The sequence below is a fragment of the Centroberyx affinis genome, unplaced genomic scaffold (genome assembly GCF_046629955.1).
Source record: "Centroberyx affinis isolate AG114_WGS23_722 - 3 ecotype Tasmania unplaced genomic scaffold, CSIRO-AGI_Caff_v1 ptg002635l_1, whole genome shotgun sequence".
In the NCBI taxonomy this organism is placed as follows: Eukaryota; Metazoa; Chordata; class Actinopteri; order Beryciformes; family Berycidae; genus Centroberyx; species Centroberyx affinis.
The window spans coordinates 393,995-419,859 of NW_027280828.1; the positions used below are offsets into that span (position 1 = coordinate 393,995).

Sequence of the window (25,865 nt, forward strand, 5' to 3'; positions counted from 1 at the left end):
CTCGTGGAGTAGTGGGCTTTAAACTAAGTAAACATTGCTTAACACAGGTATAATTGTAGTCAAAACATTGTAATATTTTTTTTTATTTTTATATTTTCCTGTTAGCTAACCGGCTATCAAGATGGCACCTAAAAAACGCAACTCTGGGACAACACAGACCAAGGAGCTGAAGCCCAGTGTTAAAAGTGCCTCCCCAGAGAAGAAGGAGAACCCAGAGTTATCTGTTAAAAAGTAAGCTACCCCATTCTGTACATTATTGGTCAGCGAACTCAGTTACTTACTGGGCACAATAACACTGTTAATATTTTGCATTTCATAGTGTTATTATGTGACAAACCGGCAGACTGACTAGCTAGCTCTCTCGAATTAGGCCAGGCCCTCATTTAGAGCTAATGCAAATCCTCAAGCTAGTGTTAATGTTTCTCAGTCGTAGAGAGTTGGCCACAGACAGGCTATTAACTATTCAATAACAAACATAACGTTAACAATGCACAACACTGTTATAACACACACACACTCTGACACAGTCTTTAACTAACAGTAAAATGAAATCTTCTACTGAAAGGTCATTGTTGTCATCTGTCCACCATGTATTGCCAGCTGATGTTGTGATGTGCTAAAGTTTTGTTTTTTTCTGCTTGATCTTGATTTATGACCTTTATCCGCTAGACACAGAGAAAAGGATGCTGAGTTTGTGACCCTGTGCAAGAGTCTCCATGTGACAGACACAGTGTGTGACCGTGCCTGGACGTTGTGGAAGACTGTTCAAGAATCAATGGATGAAGTCACTGTATGTATCTATTCCTAGTTATCCCACAACAAATTGGAAATGTAAACACTCAATGATAAAGGTGGATAACAGTAATTCTGACACATGATCTAACATTTTGGGTAGGTGAGGTTATGTGATAACAGTCCTATAGTGTTAAGTGGACAGTTGCAGTTGCATTCAATCATCCTGATAACATCCGACCTTATCCACCAGACATACACAGTTACTGGTGACAGTGTTACCAAAAATGATTGCGTGTTATAACTTTTTTTTAATATATGTTTGTAACTCTATTTTTTTCTCCACTTCAATTCAGGACAGTCAGAAAAGGCTCTGGGGTGCTTGTTTGTTTGTGTCCGTAACAGACATGGATGTTGCCTGTTTTACCTTAACTCAGGTTCAGAAAGCAGTGGATCTGAAGTAAGTGTACTCCATGCACCGTGCACGTTATTGACAAATATTGTAATTCTAAAAGTGCAACTGCGCTGTTAACATTGATACATGCAAAACACATCTCTTTTTCTACATAATTTCTTCTTCAACAAATGAAAATGTAAAAACAAAAACCTGCGGGTCAAAATGAGAAGCCTTTTCGAAAGAATGGTGTCATACTTGACAGCAAAGATACTTTGAAAGAATATATTTTATGAGAGACAAAACATTTTGGCACTGGCCTATAGGGTTTTTGTGTGTCACAAGCGAAACCATTAATTTTGGTAAAATCATACCAACATCAAGTGGTTTTGCAGTAATACATAAGATGTGCATTCAGGAAATCATGTAAGTAAAAGTGCAAATCCATCAACATTTTCAATAAACATCAAAGATTAAAAGGGGTTGAGAAAGGACTTGAGATGCACTTGTCCATCAGAAGATGAATATATCCAAACAAGTGGCTGATAACAAGGACTTGTGTGGTTAATGTAAGCATCAGGCGATGAGCCATAAAACAGTCAACACACTAGTCAAAATACAATCTGTTAATTAATGTCTATTTGTGGACAAAACACATTATATTACAGGAAAACCACTTAATAAATTCCTCATTTATGCCACTAGGGTGTATTGTTTTCAAAGTCTGCATCTAGAAGCATTCGCTCTTTAAAATGTTTTTCTTTTCAACATCTCCCCCTCTGTGGCTGAACGCTGTATGTTTCAGGTCTCCTACCTTATGCCCATCATGCTCGACATGGTGTCATGCTGCAGGAGATTGTATGTGTTTGAGTTTCATGCAGCATTTGTGCTCACTGATTCCCCTTGATGAACGTGCTTCTTTTGGTTGTGTGTGTGTCAGCTTTTATCAAGAAATCTATTATGTTAGTTGTTTGATGGTATTGAACAGCATTATTTTTCTATCAGAGGAGAGAATATGCCAGTGTTTCATGATTGTAGATTTGATGACATGGTTAAAGGGATTCAGGGTTCAACAGTGTTGATTGCCCAATGGCCTGGGGCCAGATAGATGTAGATTTGGGCCAGTTGACTGGCCAGTCAGTGGCCAAATTGGGCCAATGAAAGAAGTTTGTGTTTGCACTGTTTGTCACCTAGTGACAAAGCTGTTATGTTTGTTTTTACTTTCCCATTAGCCCACTTTATTCTCTGTTCCGCTTTTTCTGAGCCATCAGAGTTATGTAGAGAGCAAACATGGTGGCAGTTACTTCGATTTATATTAATCAAGAAGAAGAAGTCTGTTGCTGCCATAGTGGAAGCAACCATTTTCTTGGTTTTAAAATGATGACTCAATCCCTGCAATGTTCTGTGCAGTTTGCCAGTGATTTCCAAGGGAGGCAAATCAAGATGGCGCTTTCTTGGCTCATTTCAAGACACAGACAATTATCACAAACATAGTTGATGTCCAGGACTAGAGCAGGCAGAACCTAGCCTGTATGTTGGCAAAACAGCCAGCTGACAACACAGCAGGTCTGATTTATGTGTTGGCAAGACAGATGACTGGAGAGACTTAACAGCCTCATAATTTCCCCTCTAGCTTCTGCTTTATTGCTTGTTACATTTACAGAAAAGCCTCTAAAAGTTGGTTATGAGGGTTCATCTATTGTTAAAAACCATAAAATCATACACATTTACTCACAGTCAATTAAATATTGTTGTAGTCAGTTTGCTGTTGTATATTATGAAAAGTCAGTATCATACATTCTATAGTAATGAATCACTTACATTTATGAAAAATAGTTATTTTCACTTTCGCCTGCTGGGCAAGTGAAAATATATTAGGGGTGAGTAGAATGCTTATCTGCAAGGGGAAAAAAATCCTTACTGTTGAACCCTGGGATTATATGTTAAATTGCAATTCAATCTACTATGATGGAGTAGGGTCTGTTCATTTTTCTTTCTTTATTTCTCTTTCTTTATTGCTCTTTATCTGTCCTCCAATTTTCTTAAAGCTGATTGGATACATGCCTCTGGATAACCTTTTTCTTTAAAACTTTGTAACGTGATTTGACTCTGCAATGACAAATCCATATCTGTATTACAGATTCTTCTAAGTGTAGTTGACTTATAGGTAGACTTCATAACAAAATTTGTTTAAAAGTATTCTTGCTGTCGATTGCAGCCCCATTCTTTTCAATAGACATTCTATGCAAGGATAAAGCACCGAGTGGTCTGAGAACAGTGGTCCACCTACAAACTACGGCCAAAATGAGAAGCAAATGCATAGGATTTGCTCAGTTGTGATACAATGGCACATTTCTTAGATTTGCAACTTGGTTTATATGCCTGGGGTTCTGCACAACACAAGAACACCGTATTCAGGAGGCTTTCTGCAGCATATAGTGAATGTCAAAAGTCAACACATCCTTACAAATTTTGTAGGTTTTAATGCCGGTAATGAAAACCCATCAAATCAGACCTTTTCACTTTCATGGCAATAAAAACTAGGAAGGATGTGTAGACTTGATATTGCTTATACGTATTTCCTGCTAAGAAAATACGTATTTGTCATTTGTCAGCCATTTGTCATTTGGAAATTGCAGTAATCAATCTTACAAATTTGATTATTGTTTTCAATTCATTTTGTACCCATAGTGTGAAGGTATTGCAATGTTTCCTTCTTTTTTAAAATGAAAGGCCATTTTAGCTATCTTACCGATACATGCTTTCTTTTGTAGTGTAAAGCAGTTCCTGGCTCTGGTGAGGAAGATGGATGTGAACTTGGATACAATAAGCACCCGGGTTGATTCAGTACTGACACGACTGGAGAAAAAGTATGATGTGACGCTGGCTCTCTACCAGAGGTTTGAGAAGTGAGTGATGGCGTAATATCAATAAAGTACAATTGCTTTTTAAATGTATGTAGCACTGTAGGTGGCTTCTTGGTGAAACTGGTTCTTATAAAAAATATTTGAAACATCTAAAGTTATTCATTTAATTTGAAGAGGGGTTATTAGTCAAAACTTTAATTGTTCATGTCTGTTTTTATTTCAGAACATGCAAGGAAATCTTTGCTTTGGGCTCTGATGACAAGTAAGTTAAGGAATATGCTACTACATGAGCAGAATGTATTTATCACACTCCTGTTTTTAACAATATCTTTGTGGTTTCACTTTTGATAAATGAGTCAAAGATGTGATGTTGGTGCATGTTTAATGGTTCAGTGTCTCATTTTCAAGGGAAAAGGAGACCATGCGGAGCTGTTGGACAATGTTTCTGTTAGCCAAAGGTGGGTTAAGGCTTATTACACATCAACAAATATACCCACTCACATGAACAAAAACCATCAGAACAAGGAAGTGGATAAAACTGTGTGTGCAGAAACACACTTCATGAAATAGTTTCCATTTTGCTTTATCTCCTACATTCCTTCCTTCCTACTTCATGCCTTGCTGTGGAGGTCAAATGAAATGGACAGTTTTCTCCTCACGGCGGCACTTCTAGTGTTACTGACTGTCATAACAGTCATATTGTGATGATGCTCCTCATGTGCTGCATCTCTGCTGTCTGCAGGAAGGGCCTTGCAGATGGAGGATGACCTGGTCATATCGTTCCAGCTGCTGCTGTGTTCGCTGGAGTTCTTCATCAAGCGCTGCCCTCCAGACCTTCTGCAGCCTCTCTACCGTAAGCTTCAGTCTCAGTCACTTACGAATTTTTTAAATACTCAATACTTTGCAGTTTGCACTGTTCCTACACAGGTCTGGAAAGTATAGAAAGTTAATTTGATAATTTCCAGTTCTTGAGAAAAAAGTGGAAAAGTAATGTTTTTCAATCAGGATATAAATATGACATCATGTTTTATGTAGTTTTAGACCCAATGTCATTTCACATTATTTGTTTGGAAGAATTATCTTCAGCTATATAATAGTAGCCACTAGAGCTGCAACGATTAATCGATTAATCGATTAGTTGTCAACTATTAAATTAATCGCCAACTATTTTGATAATCGATTAATCGGTTTGAGTAATTTTTTAAGAAAAATAAGTCAAAATTCTCTGATTTTAGCTTCTTAAATGTGACTATTTTCTGGTTTCTTTACTCCTCTATGACAGTAAACTGAATATCTTTGGGTTGTGGACAAAACAAGACATTTGAGGACGTCATCTTGGGCTTTGGGAAACACTGATCGACATTTTTCACCATTTTCTGACATTTTATAGACCAAACAACTAATCGATTAATCAAGAAAATAATCGACAGATTAATCGACAATGAAAATAATCGTTAGTTTCAGCCCTAGTAGCCACTATTAGCTTCTTAATGATCAATGGCCAAAATCCTCAAATCCAGTCAATAAAGCAAGGTTTGGTGAAAGCGTGGAATTTCTGACATGGAAAATGTGTAGGGACCCTGACTTTGAAAAAGATTTTGTGTTCAAGGCACCCACAGATTTTTTTTACCCTCTTATACAATTTCTTTCTCTCAGAATCAGCCATCAGCAAAGCTCAGAGCCCCCCGACACGAACATCCCGTCGTAACCAGAGCAAAGCCAAACCCCGCTTGCCCGAGCCGGAGGTGGATGTGCAGCTTCTCGAGACCCTGTGCAAGGAGAATGAATGCAACGCAGAAGAGGTCCATGCCCTCCCCCTTTTTTTTTTTTACACCACCTTGTGCCATCATATAAACACATACAATATCCTGAGAAGACATTTTTCTATATTCAGTGTGTTTCTGCCCTCATTGGTCCTCTATGCCACTGGTTTTGACAGGTGAAGAATGTGTACCAGACCAGTTTCTCTGCTTTCCTGGAGTCAGTGGATCTCGCAAGATCCCCGGATTTTCCTCAGGTAGGGAGGCATTGTCACACCACCTGCTTGACTGTTTGGTTTCCATCAGCGTCAGGGCTGTAATACAAAGACTGCCTGCATCAATATATCCCAGCCTTTATGAGCTCCCCTCCGTGCTTACTGTTGCCATTAATTATTTGTTCCTGGCAGCTGCCGTCATTGTCGAATGTTTGAGTGTCTGATAGCTGTTAATTGTTCTCTTAGTTGTACCTACATGTTTGTTTTCCATATGTGGTGTCAGGAAAATGTGTTGTCAAGCATGGGATCCTCATCCATTGTGGTGTCAGGGTAGTATATTGCAGAGGCTGGTATGAAAACAGCTGAGGCAGGATGCTGTTGTTTGCTGACACTGACACACTCTGAAGAAGCATATTTTTTAACTGTTGCATTACCCCAGTTGCCGAGTGACGGGCAGTAGGCACACATTATTTTCACAAGTGTCGCATTCCAGCTAGCGGCTGGATAAGTATTTGTCCAACTTGTTGATCTGACTTATGGGCGGACAGTGGAAAATGAGAAAAAAAACACCTATGTACACTAAGATCAGCTTCCATTGTCCCCGAATATCCCTGTTGGTTAAGTAAAGAAACTTTGTATCCAATTTGTTGACCCAATTTAGCCATCCCAAGTAATTTTCATACTTGTGGTAATTCTGAGTCCTTCCAGAGATGTTGATACTGTCAGGACCAATGCCTGGCCCAGATTACTTCAGGAATGTGTGTAAGACTCAATCTGTTGCCCCGATCTAGTTGCAGACAAGTTGCAGCCAGCCCAATTACTTCAGACATTTTTATTTTTTAAGATCGAGATCTGGACAAATGTAGACAGACGCACCATCTGAGAACAGAGCCTGGCAATTGGCAAAGAGCATTAAGCTCAGTTGGTAATAGCAAATGAGAGTTGAATAATAAATAATGCATCATGATTGTAACAGTGTATCCAAGTGCAATGACTCAGGACTCCACTCGCATCTTTTTAGTTTTTTTTTTGTCGTGGTTTACTTCGACTTAGTGGGCTGACACACAATGAGAGAGAGAGCATGACAGTTGGAGTTTCTCATATAGACTACCTAGGCAGGGAAAACACCCAGAGCCTAGAGTCTATGTTAGATATAGTACCAGGAGTCAGGATATCAGGATATTACAGTGAGAAATTGATGGATGTTAATGATGACAGTGTTGTGTAGGCTATCATGCAATTCAAATGATCTCCACTAACCTACACAGTTTGTCATTTACTTGGTTTTGCCTCATCGATGTCAAAAGGAAATTCTAATTCTGTGTGCATTAACAAGCTTCCTGCCAGTGGTTAAGTAAATAGGCTGATACGTCAAATCATCATATTTAAATATATTTAGGACTGTCACAGTCCTCAAGCGTGTGGTCGGTGCAAATGAGTGCACAGCGGTGGTGTTTAATATGTGGGCAGGCTGTTCACTGTGAGTAACCTTGACCTTTTATTTCCCCCCCAGGTGAATGACCTCAGCCAACAGTATGAAGAGCACTACCTCAAGAGTAGAGACTTTGATGGACGGCTGTTTCTGGATGGAGATGAGTCTCTTCTCGCTCCCAAATTAGAGATGTAATATAATTTATTCAGTATTTTTGTTCTTTTAGATTTGTCCTGTATCAAGCTTTTCCACAGTGGCAGTTTAATAATCCCCTCTCCTCATTCAGAATGCAGGTGGAGCGAACGCCAAAGAAGAACGCACCTGAAGAGGATCCTGTGCTCATCCCACCCCAGACTCCGGTCAGGTGAGCAGTCACTCCTTCCTTCTACTCTTTCTTTTTTTCTTGAGAGAAGGATTATTTTCAAGCTTTATTTACCCAGGGGAGATTGACTGAGCACTCATGTTCTCTTTCAGCAGCACTTTGTTGAACACTTAAACAGTCACACACCTTCTCACCTGGGAGTTGCCCAGTACAAACACAGTCTCATACTGTTGGCTGCTGAGCCGTTCACTGGAGCAGTTGGGAATTGAATGTCTTGCTCAAGGGCGCTTTGATAGTAGTTGTGTAGGGATGGAAAATCATTAGTCATTCACTTCCCCCTGCTGCTGGTTGGGGAAGTTGATCTTTGACCTTTTGGTCACAGGCCTGCATCTTTAACCTTTCGGCTACTGCCATCCAATTATAGAAATACTTGTATCCTTTAACGATCTACTTGTGCCATTCCTGTTTCAGGCTAGGCACCACTGGTGAAATGTTGAATACGGACACATATACAAACACTCTCTGTATTATGACTATTATTTACTTTGTTATTAACATGTTAATGTTAGCTAAAAGTTGACAAAAATGCACAGATTTGTATATTAGTTACAACACTTTATTCTCAGCGGATGAATTCTGAATGAATCCTTCTTTCTTTATTTTAGCTAAATTTGTGCATGGTGTATCCTGCTTGATGGAGCTGGTATAAAAATCAGTAAATTCTATTTTATGAAACTACAGTAGTTACTGAAGAAAAAAAAATCTCAAAATTGACCAATTCCATTTTAACCTGTGTTGCCTTGCCTTGATCTCTAAAACTGTGAATGCAGTCATGAATGTGTATTGACTTTGATTTATATGAAATCACTCACATGACCCTGAAAAAACACCACAGCGAGACCTGCCTACATGTTTCCACATGGCTGTCGGCCATGAAGCATGCTCCAAGTTGGTGTGATTGGTACTTGAAAGGGAAGGGGGGCATGCTGGAGCCAAATATATCTTTTCTTGATGATGATCAATCAAATTAATTGCTTATCCAGGGTCAGCAACTAGTAGATACACAATAGACAAACCTATTTATCCAGAAATTGAAAACCAAGCTTTGGAGATTACCGTCAAATTTCCTGTATTGTATGCTTTGCATTAGGCATATTAAAGTGGTGGCATATTATAGTGCCATTGAAATTGTATTAATTATTTTTAGATTTTGTCTGATTCTGTCCTTCCACACTGTCTAACCCTAACCCTTTTTTTCTTATCAGAGCTGCCATGAACTCCATTCAGCAGTTGAGAGTTGATCTCACCTCCAATGGGGACCAGCCATCTGCTAACCTGATCACATATTTCAAAGTGGGTCTCTATAAGCATTGCTATTTGTTTAAAAAGCATGGCAAAGTATAGAAAATGAATTGCCTAATTTCCAAGTCGAGAAAAGTTTGTGAATTGCACAGAAAGTCTGGAAAAGTAAGGAGAAATATTATTGTTCGGTCCTGATACATATATGACCACACATTTTAACTGTAGACCCACTGTCATTTCACATATTGTGATATGTGATATTTGTTGTGAAGGATAATCTATTATATCTGTTATATTGCCCAACCACAGCATACAATTGAACACTGGCCAAAGTCTTCAAATGCATTCAAGAAATTAAGTTCTGGAAAAAAAATCCCATAGAAAATATGTAGGAACCCTGTTTGTTGTTGAGCAACACTGTCGTTTGATCGTAGCAGTTCTTCATCCCCCCTGCTCTTTTCTCCTCTCCTGTGGTCAGAACTGCACGGTGGACCCTACGGAGGAGGTGCTGAAGCGGGTGGAGACTCTGGGACAGGTGTTTGGCCAGAGGTTCGCTCAGGCAGTCGGTCCACGCTGTGTGGTTCTTGGCAAGCAGGTACGAACAAAACACTCAGAAAGACAACGGTGAGGAAGAATGGCAACACACACTTTAGCCTCAATTTATTGATGTATGATCGATTCTATATTTCTTTTCATCTTTCAGAGGTTTACCCTTGGTGTCCGGCTGTATTACAGAGTCATGGAGTCAATGCTCAAATCGGTATGTTGTATGTTGTCCGTTTATTGTGTCACCATGGTGACACAATAAACAGCTGGCATGTCCTGCATAGTGAAACAAAGACAAAAAAAACATGTGTTGTCATATTTGGTTAATGGGATAAGCAAATAGTCAGCACCAGTGATGACTATATTGTTTCAATTTACTGAGAGATATTTACAGTACCACATGCACTATCTCAAATAATTCAGAGTCACTCTGTTTTTCCTCACATGAAATTCTGTAGGAGGAGAAGAGACTGTCGGTGCAAAATTTCAGGTATGTTTTTTTTTCTTCATATTTCATGAAATCAATTGGTAAAAAATAAGATACTACGCGCTCAACTCACAATAATACCATGACAATTGGGTGCTGGATCCTTAAAGTAGTTGATAATGAAAAAGAAAAACTTGACTTTTTATTTGGCACACGTGTGGCAAATAAAAAGTCAATTTGGAGTGCTGTCCTAGTTTTTCTTTTTCATTAAATCAATTGGGAAATATAAACTAATGCTACTGTCAAAGCTGATAAGTAGTGGTGTCCACTCACCTACATTTTTGCTGAACATTTTTAGTGCATGCATGCTCCTTGTTGTTCAGATATGTAGTGAAGCGTTGTTTGCCTCGAGCTGAGTCATGTGATTTCCATTCCAGTAAACTTCTCAATGACTCCACATTCCACACCTCACTTTTGGCCTGCACCTTGGAAGTGGTCATGGCAACCTACGGAGGTGCGTCCCTTAATTTGCTGCATTTATACGTGAACAGATGCAATCACATATAGTGATTCTCCAGTAGCCATATTCTACCTTACTGTCATCAGTAATATTGATACATTTGTACACTTCTAGTAGTTGTGTGTCAGGCTGTAATTTCTGCCAATTTCTCCTCATTAATAGGGAGCTGTTTTAAAACTGGAGGATACAACCATGGAAGTGGTGGTGACCCAGCTGAAACAGACTTGTGCTTCCCCTGGATACTGGATGTGTTCGAGCTAGCCGCCTTTGACTTCTACAAAGTCATCGAGAGCTTCATCAAGGCTGAGCCCAGCCTGAGCAAAGATATCGTCAAACATCTGGAGAGCTGCGAACATCGAATCATGGAGAACATCGCATGGAGGACGGTCAGTCTTGTCTCTCATCACCACTACAACATGCTCGAAATAATGTCACAGCACTTGCATAAAACACATGTATAGCAAATAGACACATATATTATATACAAATATCCACCCGCTATAGCATTTATTGGCCAATGACATCAGCGCTGAGTTATAGAGCTATCATCCAATTTGAACAAAACCATTAGCAGGAATTTCTTCAAATGTATTCAAAATTTCTACAGTTCAAGAATAACATAAACAACATATAGACATATAAACTCAACATAATCAGCACATAAACTCTTGTATTCTTTGGCTTGACAACATTGGCTTCACAATTACTGAACAGCACTTTGTCATATCAGGCAGTTTCAACATAAAATGAACACAGCCTGCATATGAAAAATTTCATGGTGTATCATTGTTTTACAAACTCATTGAGCAAAATATGACAAACAAAATGCAACAAAATAACCTAAGGCCACTATCACCGCCAAAGTGCCCCTTAGCAAGGCACTTAACCGCAAACCGCTCCTGAGGAGCTGCACTGACCTACAAGGAAGTGCATATGCATAGCGGGCTCTGTGTGTGTTTATCAAGTAGGGATATGCGGAAAGACAAATTCCTGTTACCTTGTATAAATATGTCCAATACATGCCCATCTTTGTCTTCTTAATTATATGTAAAGACCGGAGCCTTGTCTCTTTTTAAGTTAAGTTAGTTTTAAGTTAAGTTAAGTTAGTTGCTATTCTTGCACCCATGGGACTAACGTGCTGGTTTAGACGGGACTAGAGATCATCTCGCTATGGTTCCCCTCCAGCAGCGGTCTGACATGATCTGTCTCACTGGCTGCCGCTGCCTCCACTGCTGGCTGGCTCCCTGTGTCCCAGGCTGCTGGAGAAGTAGTAGATGAGCGGGTTGAGGCAGCAGTTGGAGCTGGCCAGTGACAGCACCACAGGGTGCACGGCCTTGGTCACCTTGGCCAGACCACAACTGGGCAGCAGCCCCACATGGGTGAGAGTGTATCCCAGCAGGTTGATGTGGTAGGGAACGAAGCAGAGCAGGAAGACAGCCAGCACCCAGTAGATGACTGTGAGCGTGTGCTTGCGACTGCGTCGCTTGCTGCGGGAGCGGTGTCGCGGCTGGCGGAGCACACTCAGCATGCTGCAGTAGCTGAAGAGAAGAAGCGCGGTGGGCAGCAGAAACGACCCCAGCACCAGGCCCAGGGCTATCAGGATGAGGGTGCGCTGGCGTTGTGAGGACGGATCCAGCAGACAGGGTTGGTGTTGACGGGCAGCGGCGGAGCGCAGCAGAGGCAGACCCACACTGAGCCCCAGCACCAAGCACCAGATCCCCCCACTTATCAGCTGCGCAGCACGCAGCCTGCGGGGCGTCGACACCAGCGGGTGCACTACAGCAAAGTAACGGTCCACAGCGATGCACACCAGGAAGAAGATGCCCCCGTACAGGCTGATGTATTTGAGGGTGAAGGTGAGCTGGCAGTATGCCGCCCCAGGAGCCCAAGCAGATGCGTCACTTGTCTTGGAGAAAAAGGCCCGGGCCTTTTGGTGGTAGTAGTAGATTCTCAGCGGTAAAGAGATCACAAAAAACAAATCGGCAGCAGACAGGTTGGCCATGTAGATGGCTGTGCTGGTTAGGGTGCAGGGAGAGAGCCACACTCTGCGCAGAGCCAGGCTGTTGGTGGTCAGCCCCAGCAGAAAGATGACGCTGTAGGACGCTTGATAGAAGGTGAAGCGGTAGCTGGTGTCCACAGTGCAGTTGGACAGAGGTGAGAAAGGCTTGGCTGACACATCAGTCATGTTCCACGGCTCCATGTCTCAATATGATTTGCTATTCCAGTCTTTATCACTGTGTCTCCCTCATGTCTGGAGGAAATTAGGTAGGTTGAAGTGAATATAACATGGGATGAACATATCCAGTACCTGCTGCCTGAGCAGTTAAACCTGTGGCAAGTAAAGACTTAATGAACTCAAAATGTCTGCAGATTTATGAAGTGTAAATTTGCAGAGGTGACATACTGTATATACAGGACTACTGCTGGCACAACTGAATTGTGTTTGATATGCTGGATAACAGTCAGTTGAATTCTGTCAACAAAGTTTTAACTGCAACTTCCCACTCTCATAAAACAAGCTAACTCACACACACCTGGTTACATTACATGGAAATTTCCACTCAGTAATAAGAAAAGGGTAGGAATTGCTCGAGAGCTCCCAGTATTATCTCAGTACTGATAATGATATTCAGTGCTGCAGTACTGACTGTTAATGCTGTTGGTCTTTAATGTGGCTGTAGTAAAAAGCAGAAATGCAACCTCTTAGGGTGAAATAAAATAAAATGTCAAATTACCTTTGCCTAAAGTAAATAAATAATAATAAATTAAGCCATAAGTCAATTCCTGTATGAAGGTCAAGCCTGTTCCGACTTCCAGTCTTTCAGTTTCCACTTTTTCCATTATTCAAGATAGGACATTAAGTGGCATTTATTGTCGTGAAATGTAAATAGAAATAATAAAAATGAAACATACATATTTTTTTTGTCAATTTCTCTTCCCAAACCCCCCAATTCTGACTCTCTGAACCTATTAATCAGAGGATAATTCATGTTTTTTTTGTTATTTTTTTCTTTCATATGATATTGAGGTTTATATGTCTGAATTGCCTGCTTTGGCTCTCTGGTAATGGCCATAATAACAATCACCAATTCTCAGCCATCATTATTACTAAACACCTGACAGGCTAGGGCTGAATGTGAATTTTTTTCAAATTTTAGGGCATTTAACTGCTATTGATTTAAATTGATGTGAGCAAAAATTGTGAATCATGTAGCAGTTTCATAATTCTTGGTCTCATCACATTCCATTAATTTAGCTTTCATCTGCGTCTTTTATTTGTTAAAGCCAAAGACGTTTTTAAATATCACACAAAAAACAGGAATTATCCTCCAAAATACATGATGACCAGCATTTTGCAACTGGGTGATTTCAAGGGGTGTTAAATAGTATTCCACAGAAAATATAGTCATCAGAATATAACAACAACATTTTGTTATTGTATGTATCTGTGCCATCTTCATCATTTAGAAATAGATTTTTTTTATCAACCTTCTTCCCTAGGATGTTTCCCAAGATTGCAAAATTATTTTGAAATTACTGCTCGCAAAGCTGCCCTTGTATTTCAATTCAACTGATTGCTGTTTTGATTTTATAAAAATGTAATATATTTCTAATAATTCTACTGGATTCATATAAAAGTCACTTTACAATCAAACAGTGCTGAGGAGAATATTGAAACGGACAGGACAGAACTTAGATTTGGTTACTCACCAGTATCAGGATCTCATTAATGCAGTGAGATTGTGATAAAGTTATATTTCCAGTCAGTTGATGTTCAGCAGGAGATTGAATTCTTATGATGCTGCACTAGTGCACACAATAGTGATGATCTATTTGGAATATTCAATTCACGCCACAGGCTAGGGTCAAGAGTGAGAGAGAGAGAGAGAGAGAAAGAGAGAGAGAGAGAGCAAACTCTCTCTCTCGCGCGCTCTATCGCTCTCTCGCTCTCTCTCTCTCGCACACACACACACTCATATGTATAGTACAACAACCTACACACACTCCTTGTGGTTCCTGTAGAGTCCTAATATAAACAAATCATTGTGTAACATTCATCAAAGTACTGTTTCAAGCATGTACTGGTAAAAACTATGTTAGAACAACTTTGCCTTCTTAATTCTCACAGTGTGAAACACAAGCTTGGCTCAAGGCTAATATTACAGATGGAAATGAGCTGGTGTGAAAGTTTTCTTTATAATATTTGCATTCAATTAAGCATTTCTGTATGTGCCAATTTTATTTTTTTAGAATGAAATTCAGTTGGCCTACATATCCTAAATTTAAAGAATGCGTAATCTGTTTGATCTAGGTAGCCTAAACCTTGTATTAAATATTTGTGGATATGTATGAATTGCGTTCGTTTGCTCAGGTGTTTGTATGTGTGTGTGTGTGTGTGTGTGTGTGTGTGTTGTTCACATTAGAATTTAAAGTTGATTGGATAACAGTAAGTTAATGCTGATATATTACCAGGCTATGTGCTTAGCATGTCAACTTTGAATCAGAATGATTTTCCTGCGCAAGACTGTTAATCCAGTATAACCTGACAACTGTTTCATTTGTGCTGGGTGGAGATTATCCATTTGCATCCTGAATGTAAGCCTAGTTGTATCACATACCATAGCGTGAGGTGAGGAAGCAAAACTTGGTGTAAATACGACATTAGAAGCTGGGGTTTGCAATGTTTTTCACAGGGATACTACAGTTTGGAATTAATTGCAAAAGTAACTTTATAACTGTTATTTATCACACCCTTTTTAGGATTACAGCAGCCACTGTGCTGTATTTTGCATACTTCTCCCTCAAGAGGCTTGTGCTTACTCGCTTGCCCTGGTTTCACCATACTTTCCACCAGAAGAGGACTGATGATGACTGTACCCTTGTTAGACCCTCGGGGGAAACTGCTCAACAGGAATGTAGTAACGCTCGGTCTTGTAGCACGCAGCTCTTACAAGATGGAACAAATTTGACTTACATTTAGATTACACCATAATCCATTTGGATCGTGGGCTGCTTTAGTAACTTGAAAATGAAATCTAGTCTGTGAATTAGAGTGAAATTTGTTCAGTTTCCTCATATTCCAGTATTGTCTTATCCACAGATATGCTGTAGGGGAACCTCTTGACTTGTCTTGATCTTTCTTACTCTTCCTAAATTGCCCACATAAATGACAAATTATTTAGAGAACGCCCTTGGCAGTGCTAATCTGTGTTTGTGAATCTGGCATTTATAGACCACACCTGTAATCTCTTAACAACTCAGCATTTGAAACTGATTGACTCATTGGGGATTCATGGTATTGGCCAGCCAGTCTCCTACCTGTTTGCTATCTTGTTAGTAACTGCATGAGTAATAAGTTTAAGTCAGTTGATTCAGTGGCACCCAGATAAAATGACGTATGTGAACAACTGATAACCATCTGTTAATGTAAAATATCTTTTCTCTACACCCCACTCTACCAACCAGGAAACTGAACAACAGTCAGATAAATTTCAAAGTTAATATCCTTTTTTTATTCACTTTCAGTAATGACAAAGGCTGTTATAGAACATGTTTATCTGTAAAGTGCTTAGACTTGTCTTTGTTATGCCACAAATATTTAAACACTACACAATACACTACATAAAAGACAGAGCTGTAATACTGGTTCAGCATTGCCAAAGCAGAATTCTTTGCAAGGGAATCTGCTCAGGGGCATAAGACTTGAATGTTATGGGTAATTGCTGACACTGTTTTGAAGCACCATGCATCAGAGTATTGCCTATACATCTGTGTCCACTAATCCCTATCCACAATTTCAAATCTATTCCCTAATAGAAATAAGGAAGAGTTTAATGTGAAAGACCTCTCTACCTTGTGTGTTGTAATTGAGTATTCTGACTCATATTGCCTTACAGGGGTAAATTTCCACTTCCCACTGAACCAGGTGATGTCTGCTTGTTTTTAGCATATTGACATGTGATTGGTCAGTTCTGAGACAGCCATCTTTGATTGTTGCTTGATTTTATATTCTGTAATCTGTGTTGTATTTGTTACCTTGATTAAGGCAAATTTAAGCTGCAACACATTTTTTTTACTTTAATGTTTTCTCTTTCACTTGTTCCACTCCTATATTAATTGAATAGGAATCAGTTGAGTAATAGTCTTGATTCTTAGTAAATAAATAGTCTCTGTGCTGTCCAGTAGAAGGGAGAGTGGCTCCTTAGAAACCACAGTGTCTTTACTTTGTTTCTGTGTTGTCCTGTAGGCCACTCTGCTGCCATCTGCATCTGTTTCACCAACAATGCTCATTAAATCATTTATCATGTCACATCATACAGTTAACATTACACTGTAGACTCATTGTTAAAGACTTTGGCTCTTAGGGCCCTCAGGCTCAGGCTGCTGGGCGTAGTGTTTGGACTGCTTTGTGTGGTGTCCGTCTCCAGTCTGGCAAAAAGCTTGCCATCACTGTGTGCAGCCATGGACTTGCGTTTGATGGAGTTCTGAATGGTCTCTGAGGTGAAGTAGTAAATGACAGGGTCAAAGCAGCAGTTGGTCACTGCTATGCACAGAGCAATGGGATAGATCGTTCTGACCACTGCTTCTGCGTAGCATTCTGCCAGGACTTTGGTCCGGACCAGGGCATAGAAGATGAGATTGACATTGTAGGGGATGAAACAGAAGCAAAAGATGAGTAGATGCACGATGATCATCCGTAAGATCTTTGTCTTGTTGAGCTGGCCTCCACGGCTGATGGTTTGGGGTTTCCTCAGTGTCTGAAGGACCCTGGCTGAGCAGAAGACATTGAGCATCAGTGGGATCAGGAAGCCCACTGTCTCAATTAACATGACCACCTTGGACAGCTTGGACTCCCACTGCTTCGTGGAGTAGTTCTCAAAGCAGTAGATGGAGGAAGAGTTGCGTTGATTTTTGAGCGAAGTGGTGTCCAAAAGGAATCCTGAGGGCAAACTGCCAGACAGAACCAGGATCCACACGGCACAGCAGGCCAGTTTGGCATTCCTCTTGGTGCGAATTGTCTGGGACCAGAATGGGTGCACAATGGCCAGGAAACGATCAACGCTGATGCAGGTGAGGAAGAGGATGCTGCCGTACATGTTGGTGTAGAACAGTGACACAGAGAGCTTGCATGCCACCCTGCCAAATGGCCAGTCTTTCTTAACGAAGTAGAATATCCGAAAAGGCAGGGTGAGGACAAAGAGCAAGTCAGAAACCACAAGATTCATCATGTAAGTTGTGGTCTCATTGCGCAGCTTTAAGGTACAGGCGAAAATATATACAGCAATCATGTTGAAGAAAAGTCCAACTACAAACACCAGGCTGAAAACTGTGCTGTAGAGGGTGTACTTAAAGTGATCGCTCTTATTGCAGCTCATGGATGGTTGAATCAATTCCAGGGTGCTGATATTGATGTTATCAGTGCTATTATACATCCTTACAGTGATTTTGGAACATGAACAAAGTCACAACGTTCTGCTCAGTTGAATTTATCTTTTAAGAATATCGGAGCGCTTCGTTTTTTGTCAGTTGTAAAATTACCAGTTCAACTCACCATGCCCACCATGGGCTATGGGCTGGAAGAAATGACATTGCATGAGGGCAGGCAAAAGGCAGTCACCAAATACTTTGAAGAATTCTCAGTTAATGTCTAATTTGATGTTATGTGGTATCGAGGAGAAAAGAAACAGCTCCTAGTAATACCTGTATTGGTATCCAAAGTTGTTAGACAATCCTCAACTTTAATTTCTCCTTGAATGTTGTCCTCTGGTTCTAGTAATCCTTATTTGAAGGCGGTTTCCAGAGTTTTGCTTCTTCTTCCAGAGTTGAAATGTCTATTCCCTTTGAGAGAAGAGTCATGTGCTTCTCCTCAAGTCTGCGAGCAGTCGAGTGGTTCTTTCCTTCTCCTCTCTTTTCCTGTCTGTTCCTGCAGCAGCCCCTGGGGCATGGTGGTTCTCACTCTTATGTTCCAGAGGTTTCTTTCTTCTATTGCCTGACCGCTAAGCAGAGACCCACAGCAGGCTGCTTGTCAGAGGCTCTAACACAAAGTACCCACCGGACTGCTGAGGCACAGAGGGAGGAGCATCCACCAGAGTCAAAGTCCTCCCATCGCTGCCTTGTTTATGCAGTCACCTGTAATCTGAACAGAGACGGGCGTGGCCCATGTTGTTTTTTGATTTTCTATTTAAATTGCAGAAGGTTGAAATGGGGTTCTTGACTGCCATAGCTGTATTTAGATCAATCCGCCAAGACTTCAAAGTATTTTTGTGTCCAGTAGAAGATTGAATTACAAGATGTCATTAATGACCTGCTAATGCATAACATATCCTAATTAAATTGTCTTGATTTGATTAGCTTTTTTGGGGGTTTGTTATATGTTTTGATTTCCACACAAATAAACAGGTAACAATTTTTAGGGACAAGAAATTAAGGCTGATAAACAGTGAATCAGGGAATTTCATGTCATGATTTTGTTCAGCCTAATTGGAGGTACCAGTGTCAGTATCCATTATAAGTCATATACTCATCTTAACCACCTGGCATACTTTTCAAATTTGTCAATGGCGTCAGCAGGGAGCAGCGAGAATGAAGGGGAATGTACTAATGACAAGTCTGTACCTGCAGATTTGCTGTGTGAGGAATAGTAAACCCCACCCAGTACCTTGCCTCATCTCATCTCAGGTTTTTTTCTTTGTGGATACATGCTGCTGTGCACGTGCACCACTCACTTTCACACCTTTCATCTTGACTCAAATGTTGTGTGAAAGGAGGCCAAAGTAATAGTCTGTGTGTTGTTGTTAGAGGCCCGACTCTTGGCTATGTTGGTATCTAGAGAAAATCCAGTTTTTAGTAAAATATCTTTTTGATTGTAGTTTGAGGGGTTTTCCATATGCATGACTAATATATATCCCAGTCTGATACAATACTGCAGGGGAGTGTCTTTAGTCCTAAAGTCAACATAAAATGAGGAACAATTGTATTGTTAATCCTTTGTTTGCATTTAGCCATTGTGTTTCTGGAAAGGTAGTTTGATGGGTAAGTTGTAAATGTAAATGATTTTTTGATTGCAGGGGAAATTATTTTTAAATATGTGGTGAGTTTCTTGTCAAGCACTTGACAATGCTGTCAAACCTCTTGCTCTGGGAAAAGAAACTGAGCTTGCTATGAAGTGGATTATACCATATAGCCTACTAGCCTACATAACATGACTTCAAAGGAGCATACCAGTGTAAATTTCTTTTTTTCATATTTCACTATCACCAATGATCTTATGTAAAACCTCACGTTTTACCTTTTCAGCCCATTCATATGATTTAATGTTTTGTGAAGAACTGATTTATAAGACCAACAAGTACATTGTAATTCCTCATAAGTTCCCTCCCTGGTGTTCCCTCCCTCCCATCTCCCTCCCCATGTCACCAAGACTGCAGATCTGACGTTACCTCATATAGTGTCAGCAATAACAGCAGTGATAGTTTTATGATAAATTTAACTGCCAACATCAACATATCAGTATGTTAGTATCAGGTTGTGCTATCAGATCAGATTAACTGAAATAAAGTTCAAAAGTTTCTTAAAAGCAAATCTAAAAGTCAATCAGGAGTCTTCAGTCTGTGTCTGCCCGGTGTTCCATCATTGCAAAATTTTCAATGTCAGACAAGTATAGCGTGTTTGCTCACTATTTTTACAACTTCACTGTTGGAAGTTGTTAGCGTTGGGAGTAGGTGTCATCACCAGCTGTTAAAGCTGATTTGGGATCAGCTTCTTCTAGCCTTGGGACGGGTAGCTAACTAATCTTGTATCAGCAATGTTGGGACAATTTTATCCTATCATCCAAAGTTTGTTTCCCGAATCAGTTTCTGGAAAAAAAATATTAAAAACAGCAGTAATAAGTCACTCCACATGATTAAGATGCACTTTGAAGGAATTCCATGACTCCTTGCTTGGTTAAATAAAAATAATCTTTCCTGGTTAAATGTAAATGTTTGTGTCTCTCCAGGGCTCCCCTCTGTTTGAGCTGCTGAAACGGACGCATGAGGAGGGTCCAGCAGAGCAGGCGGAGACCCCTGCTGCTTTTAACCAGCCACTGCAGCACAACCACACCGCCGCTGACCTGTGAGTCTACCATCCCATACTCGGTCTATGGTATTTTACAATGGCTTCGGATGAGTCTCAGCCAATCAGAAATGAGGGCGGTTTTTAGTAGGTCAATAGGTTATTCTAATAATTAATCGGTTCTGTCAAGTACTGGGGCCCGACTGGAACTGACAAACTAGCTCTATACCAGTTTCATGGACTTTGAATGAGCATATGAATAACTGCAATACTTTACTGTAGGACTGCGGATGTGGAGCTGCAGATTGTTCCTCAACTGTCTGACAATTTGGTGTTAACCATTTGATCTGATTTTGGTTTAGACCCATGCTATCTATTAAATCCCATGACTCATAGTGACAATGACCCTTCCTCTCTGTAGCTTTACACCCTTTTATTCTCCTACCATTCTATGAATAGTCAGCTATCTGTGGTTTCTGTTGTACTTTTAATGGAAAATTTCACTCATAAATGACTGCATATAATTTTATCCATACTAATGTTGGAGCTGTAATTGACTGAGCCCACTGGGTTTCTCTTTCGCCCCTGCAGATATCTGTCCCCGATGCGTCCGAACCACCGTGTCTTGCCTCCGGAGTCCCCAGCCACGCCGAGCTCTCAGCCTGCCTCGCAGGCTCCCGCCCAGCCTGCCGGCCAGACCCCACGACTCCCCAAGTCCAACTCTCTCAGCCTCTTCTACAAAAAATGTAAGATGTCACCTGTAGTTTGTTTTTGATTTGGTTCACATCAGGAGTGTGACTTTGTTGTAGATTTTTATTGGTTCACTTATTTTTCCCATAATTGTCAGACAAACCATATTTTTAAAAACAAAAATTCATATAGTTCTGTAGGTTAATGATTTATTGTATAAAATGTGTAATCATAACAGACAAAAAAAATATGGCTATCATGTATCAGTGGATTTGCAGAAACTTAAAGAAGGTATGGGAAAATTACAACTAATAATTGGCCTATTGGCTTTATTCAGTACGCAAATCCTTAATGTTTTTTCCCCATTGGCTTTAATCTGAATTGCACTCACACTTATAATCAACCGCTCCAGGTTGCAGGGAAGCACCTCCTCTTTGTTGTGATTGGTCATGCCACTATATTCTTAGTCCTGTGGTTACTGTGTGTGCTGCTGCTACCTGTGTCCAACTGCCTCGTGCCTCTTCTACCTGTAGTGTACCGACTGGCCTACACGCGGCTGAAGATGCTCTGCTCCTACCTGCTGTCTTCCCACCCTGACCTGGAGCCCATCATGTGGACGCTGTTCCAGCACACTCTGCAGCACGAGTACGAGCTGATGAGAGACCGACACCTGGACCAGGTAACACCCGAACCTGACAATATACACTTTCTCTCTCTCTCATCATCTAATCTGTTTCTCTGTCTTTCGCTCTCTCTCATTGTTTCTCTATTTCTTGCTCTCTCTCACTCTCTCTCCCCCTCTCTCACAATTACCTCTCGTTGTTCTTGTAGTTGATGATGTCAGCCATGTATGCCATATGTAAAGTGAAGAATGTCGATCTGCGCTTCAAGACCATCGTCACGGCATACAAGAACATGTCCAACACCCGTCAGGAGGTGAGGCGACCTTGTGAAATCCCTCGCCAAATGAATCTCTCACCCGTTAGCTCAGTCTTCTGCTCTTCTGATCACGTCTAGATTTGAATCATGATGTAGAAGTCTTTTTGAACTCCCCTTCTCATCTCACTGTCTTTGTTGCAGACCTTTAAGCAGGTGTTGATCTCTGAGGGACACTACGACTCCATCATCGTCTTCTACAACCAGGTGTTCATGCAGAAGCTGAAAACCAACATCCTGCAGTACGCCTCTACCAGGGTGAGACGCTTCCCCAGTGAGGGACAACAATATTAATTTAACACATACTAATACGAGCACGATCACATAAATGCCACACACATACTCAATGAGTATCCTCTCCTTGTGTTGTTTTTTTCTCTAGCCCCCGACCCTCTCTCCAATTCCACAAATCCCACGCAGCCCCTATAAGTTCCCCAGCTCCCCTCTGCGTGTGCCTGGGAGCAACAATGTTTACATCTCCCCCCTGAAAAGCCCACGCATGTCCCCAGGGATCATGACCCCTCGCTCCAGGTCAGGTTTCCACATTTGTTTAGTATAAGCTACTATTTTAAAATAACATCGTCCTTGAAATTGACTTTGAAGAAAGCTTAATTGCAAAGGATTTTCCTAACCTGTTTTTTTTCTCCTTTACAGAATGCTGGTGTCGATCGGTGAATCTTTTGGGGTACGTGCCTCTTTTGTTTACTCTGCAGCATATTAAAGGATAATCTCCATTTAACAACTACAAACAGCAATGATCATTTCCTCATTTCCTGTGTTTTTTGTTGTTTTCACGTGCAGCTATCCAATCGGTTCCAGAAGATCAACCAGATGGTCAACAGCAGCGATCGCTCCTTCAAGAGGACCCTGGATCTCGGCTCCCCTCCCAAGCCTCTGAAGAGGCTGCGCTTTGATGTGGACGGGCAAGATGAAGCTGACGGCAGGTTGGTCTCAAATGGTCTTATTTCCATGCAATTGATTTGTTCATTTCACAAGTCAAAACCACTACAGCTTTTGTGCTATGGCAACCAAAAGAGTGAAAAATCATTCAGTGATTCATCATGAGCAGGGAGCCTCACTGTTTTTGTCTCAGTTTTTGCAAACATCAGAAAAATAGTGAGTAGAGATATAATTCACTTCAATACAGTAGTAATACTTACTGGTTATCTGAAGTAGTTTGGTGAATAAAGTGTGTAGATACAAAAGTGGTATTCTTCAAATGAGACTGTATAGGGTGATTTGTAATGTGTTCACATGGATATTTTATATTTTACCTAAAGGTTAGAGCCATATTTAAATGATGTGCATTACATAGGCACAAAATCCCATTCCCAGTGGATTAGCAAAATAGGCTACTATATAAATGCAATACAATTCAATAATTCCGACTTCTATCCATGTTTTTTTTACAGCAAAACTAGTGGAGATTCTACACTCATACAGAAGCTTGCAGAGATGAGTAAGTGAAATTTAATTTTTGCCACTTAATATTCTCAGTCTTTCTTTGAATGGTATTCTCATTCTCCATCATATCGCTTGTACCATGTGGAAGTGTGTGTACGTGCACCATAATGATGTGTCTGTATTTTCATCCAGGCTCCACTCGGAGTCGCATGCAGGAACAGAAGATGAAGGAGGATGCAGAATCAAGGAAGGAGTAACTGAAGCCTACTGAACCGACCTGCACTGTTCGCCACGACGTGAACCCTGTACTTTCTGTTCACGTACGAAGTGAAACGAGTTTCCCTGTACATTTTGAATTTGATTTTAGTTTATATTTAACTTGTTTTCCATAAACCATTTCATCTTTGAGGAGTACTTTGTGAATATAGAGAACTTTCTCCTCTTTTTTTTTTTTTTTTTTGCTGATACTTTAACTGACTGTTTTAACTGAGTAATGTTTTTCCTGCATCGTCGGATTTGATTTGTGGGAGATTAACGATGTTTGGTCATGTTTTAAGAGTGATATTAATTTGTGGATGTTATAAGAAATCATTGTTTTCACTACATCATATACTTTCACGAATAGTCTCCATTGCCAATGCAGTGTGAAGACACATTGCTGGTTTTCTTGTTGTGGAGTGTAAAATAACAGGTCGAGCCCCAGCTATCAGAATCTTGGAACTGTTGACCTACTTCTTTTTGACAGAGAAATGACATTTCTTAACTCAAATGTTTCAATCATGATGCAACATTTCAAGTGTTTTAAATCATGATCACTCACTTCAAAAAGGATAAACCGTCAGCCTCAGGGAAATCAAGATATGTCTTTTCCTTGCATCAGTTTTAGTTTTAAAGTGATATTTTACTTGGGAATAATACTTTAACTTTAGCGTACATAACTTCGATTATAGGAGTTCAGGAGCAGTCAACTTCCAGCATTAGCCTCCCTGGAGATTGGCTGTCACCTACTCTTTCCCCCGGCTCTCAATATCAATAATTGAAAATAGGCAGCTTTTTTTGGAAGTATGGCCCAGTAAACGGAGAGAAATATTACCTGGATCTGCTTAGCTGTGTTTGTTTATGTGTCAGGAGTAACATTTTTAGAAGAGCTCAGTAAGTATTGACTCTCAGTGGCACTCCAAAGCACCCAGTACTGGTGTGGTTGACTGTTCATGAACTCCTAGAGGCAAGTGTGTCAAAAAGTCAAAATGATACCCTCAAATGAAATATCACTTGGAAAGGAAAACCATATATAAATTTACATTCACCAAAATTCATGTATTTTCTACAACACATTCTCTGTGGTTTGAAAGGATTTGGTCACAGTTAAATCAATGTTTCACTTTGGTATAACGTTTATGGTTTTATAGTAACTTTTGTTTTACTTCCAGGTGTCTAAAAATCATATTCCAAATGCATACAGGGGATCTGAAGGAACATTTGTTTCTGCTCTTAGGTCTGATTTTTCAAGAAATATCGGCTAATTTGCAATTATTGGTAATGAGAGTTCCAATGGTGAATACACACCAGATGGAGCACGTAAGGTCAGAGGTCACACCAGACCAGCAGGTTTATAAAGGACCATGTACCAAAGTGAAATATTGCTGTAAATGTCAATCAGTTATCAGATTTTTTAAATTAAAATGTGTTAATAAATTGTACTTTATTGAAGTAGTTATTTGAAGAATGTAGTAAATATTTGTTAGGAAAATATTATTTTCTTGTTTACTTTTGTCTTTGTACTTTGTTGGAGAAAGAGGGCACTACATGCATGTATTTTCTACCCTTTGCTAATCCATTGCCATGAGTCCGTTCCTTTACCCTCGCCCTGCAGCCTACAGTAGCCAAAAACAGTGTGGAGTTGTGATTAACTAGCTGATAAGTTGAAGAGCATTAATGTGATCAGCTGAAACCGGGAATTGTCTCATGCATGATCCAGTCCTCACCATCACTTTAGTCATGTTATACTTTGTATTTGTAAGTAAATATGAAAACTTAAGCTGTGTGTGTGTGTTTCATATGAGTCATTTAAGGGTATTTGTTATCCTTTGTTGTTCGCTGCAGCCTGTAACCTTCACCCTAACCACAGCCCCCCATTATGAAGTGGTTTTTGTACCAGGTCTTTGTGTTCCTACAGGAGCCATGGGTATTGAGTAACACCTGTATCCTCTTTAGGATTCTTGACCTGCACCTTTGTGGAGTTTTGCTGTTACAGAGATAGCACAG

General features: G+C 40.3%; 3 protein-coding genes across 8 annotated transcripts; 1 reads left to right on the forward strand and 2 right to left on the reverse strand.

Moving 5' to 3' along the window:
- Positions 1-22: 22 nt before the first annotated feature.
- rb1 (retinoblastoma 1) lies at positions 23-25,638 on the forward strand. 6 transcript variants are annotated; one of them, XM_071534864.1, is made up of 27 exons: positions 23-231; positions 670-790; positions 1,089-1,192; positions 3,901-4,035; positions 4,217-4,255; positions 4,402-4,451; positions 4,736-4,862; positions 5,663-5,795; positions 5,933-6,010; positions 7,482-7,591; positions 7,687-7,764; positions 8,988-9,075; positions 9,503-9,619; positions 9,728-9,784; positions 10,029-10,060; positions 10,435-10,511; positions 10,680-10,903; positions 20,515-20,630; positions 21,162-21,316; positions 21,794-21,939; positions 22,092-22,196; positions 22,341-22,454; positions 22,579-22,727; positions 22,851-22,881; positions 22,998-23,140; positions 23,609-23,655; positions 23,793-25,638. In XM_071534864.1, the coding sequence occupies exons 1-27, from the start codon at positions 122-124 to the stop codon at positions 23,855-23,857; spliced, it is 2,751 nt and encodes a 916-aa protein (XP_071390965.1). In that variant the 5' UTR covers positions 23-121; the 3' UTR covers positions 23,858-25,638. The 6 variants fall into 6 exon arrangements, with proteins under 6 accessions (XP_071390965.1, XP_071390963.1, XP_071390967.1 ...); XM_071534862.1 differs by having other exon boundaries at positions 4,736-4,846; positions 5,650-5,795; XM_071534866.1 differs by having other exon boundaries at positions 4,736-4,846; positions 5,650-5,795; positions 5,933-5,973; positions 7,454-7,591.
- LOC139657178 (lysophosphatidic acid receptor 6) lies at positions 11,725-14,343 on the reverse strand. Its single transcript, XM_071534937.1, has 2 exons — positions 14,229-14,343; positions 11,725-12,846 (listed from the first exon to the last, which is right to left on the reverse strand). The coding sequence occupies exon 2, from the start codon at positions 12,715-12,717 to the stop codon at positions 11,725-11,727; it is 993 nt and encodes a 330-aa protein (XP_071391038.1). The 5' UTR covers positions 12,718-12,846; positions 14,229-14,343.
- lpar6b (lysophosphatidic acid receptor 6b) lies at positions 15,998-18,545 on the reverse strand. The gene has a single exon (XM_071534870.1). The coding sequence runs from the start codon at positions 17,948-17,950 to the stop codon at positions 16,844-16,846; it is 1,107 nt and encodes a 368-aa protein (XP_071390971.1). The 5' UTR covers positions 17,951-18,545; the 3' UTR covers positions 15,998-16,843.
- Positions 25,639-25,865: the final 227 nt, after the last annotated feature.

Coding starts and splice junctions, on each gene's coding strand:
- lpar6b (XM_071534870.1), bottom strand. CDS start 17,950: ATGTATAATAGCACTGATAACATCAATATCAGCACCCTGGAATTGATT.
- rb1 (XM_071534864.1), top strand. CDS start 122: ATGGCACCTAAAAAACGCAACTCTGGGACAACACAGACCAAGGAGCTG. Junction 4,863..5,662: donor TACCGTAAGCTTCAGTCTCA/GTCACTTACGAA, acceptor ATCAGCCATCAG/CAAAGCTCAGAGCCCCCCGA. Junction 9,785..10,028: donor TGGAGTCAATGCTCAAATCG/GTATGTTGTATG, acceptor GAAATTCTGTAG/GAGGAGAAGAGACTGTCGGT.
- LOC139657178 (XM_071534937.1), bottom strand. CDS start 12,717: ATGGAGCCGTGGAACATGACTGATGTGTCAGCCAAGCCTTTCTCACCT.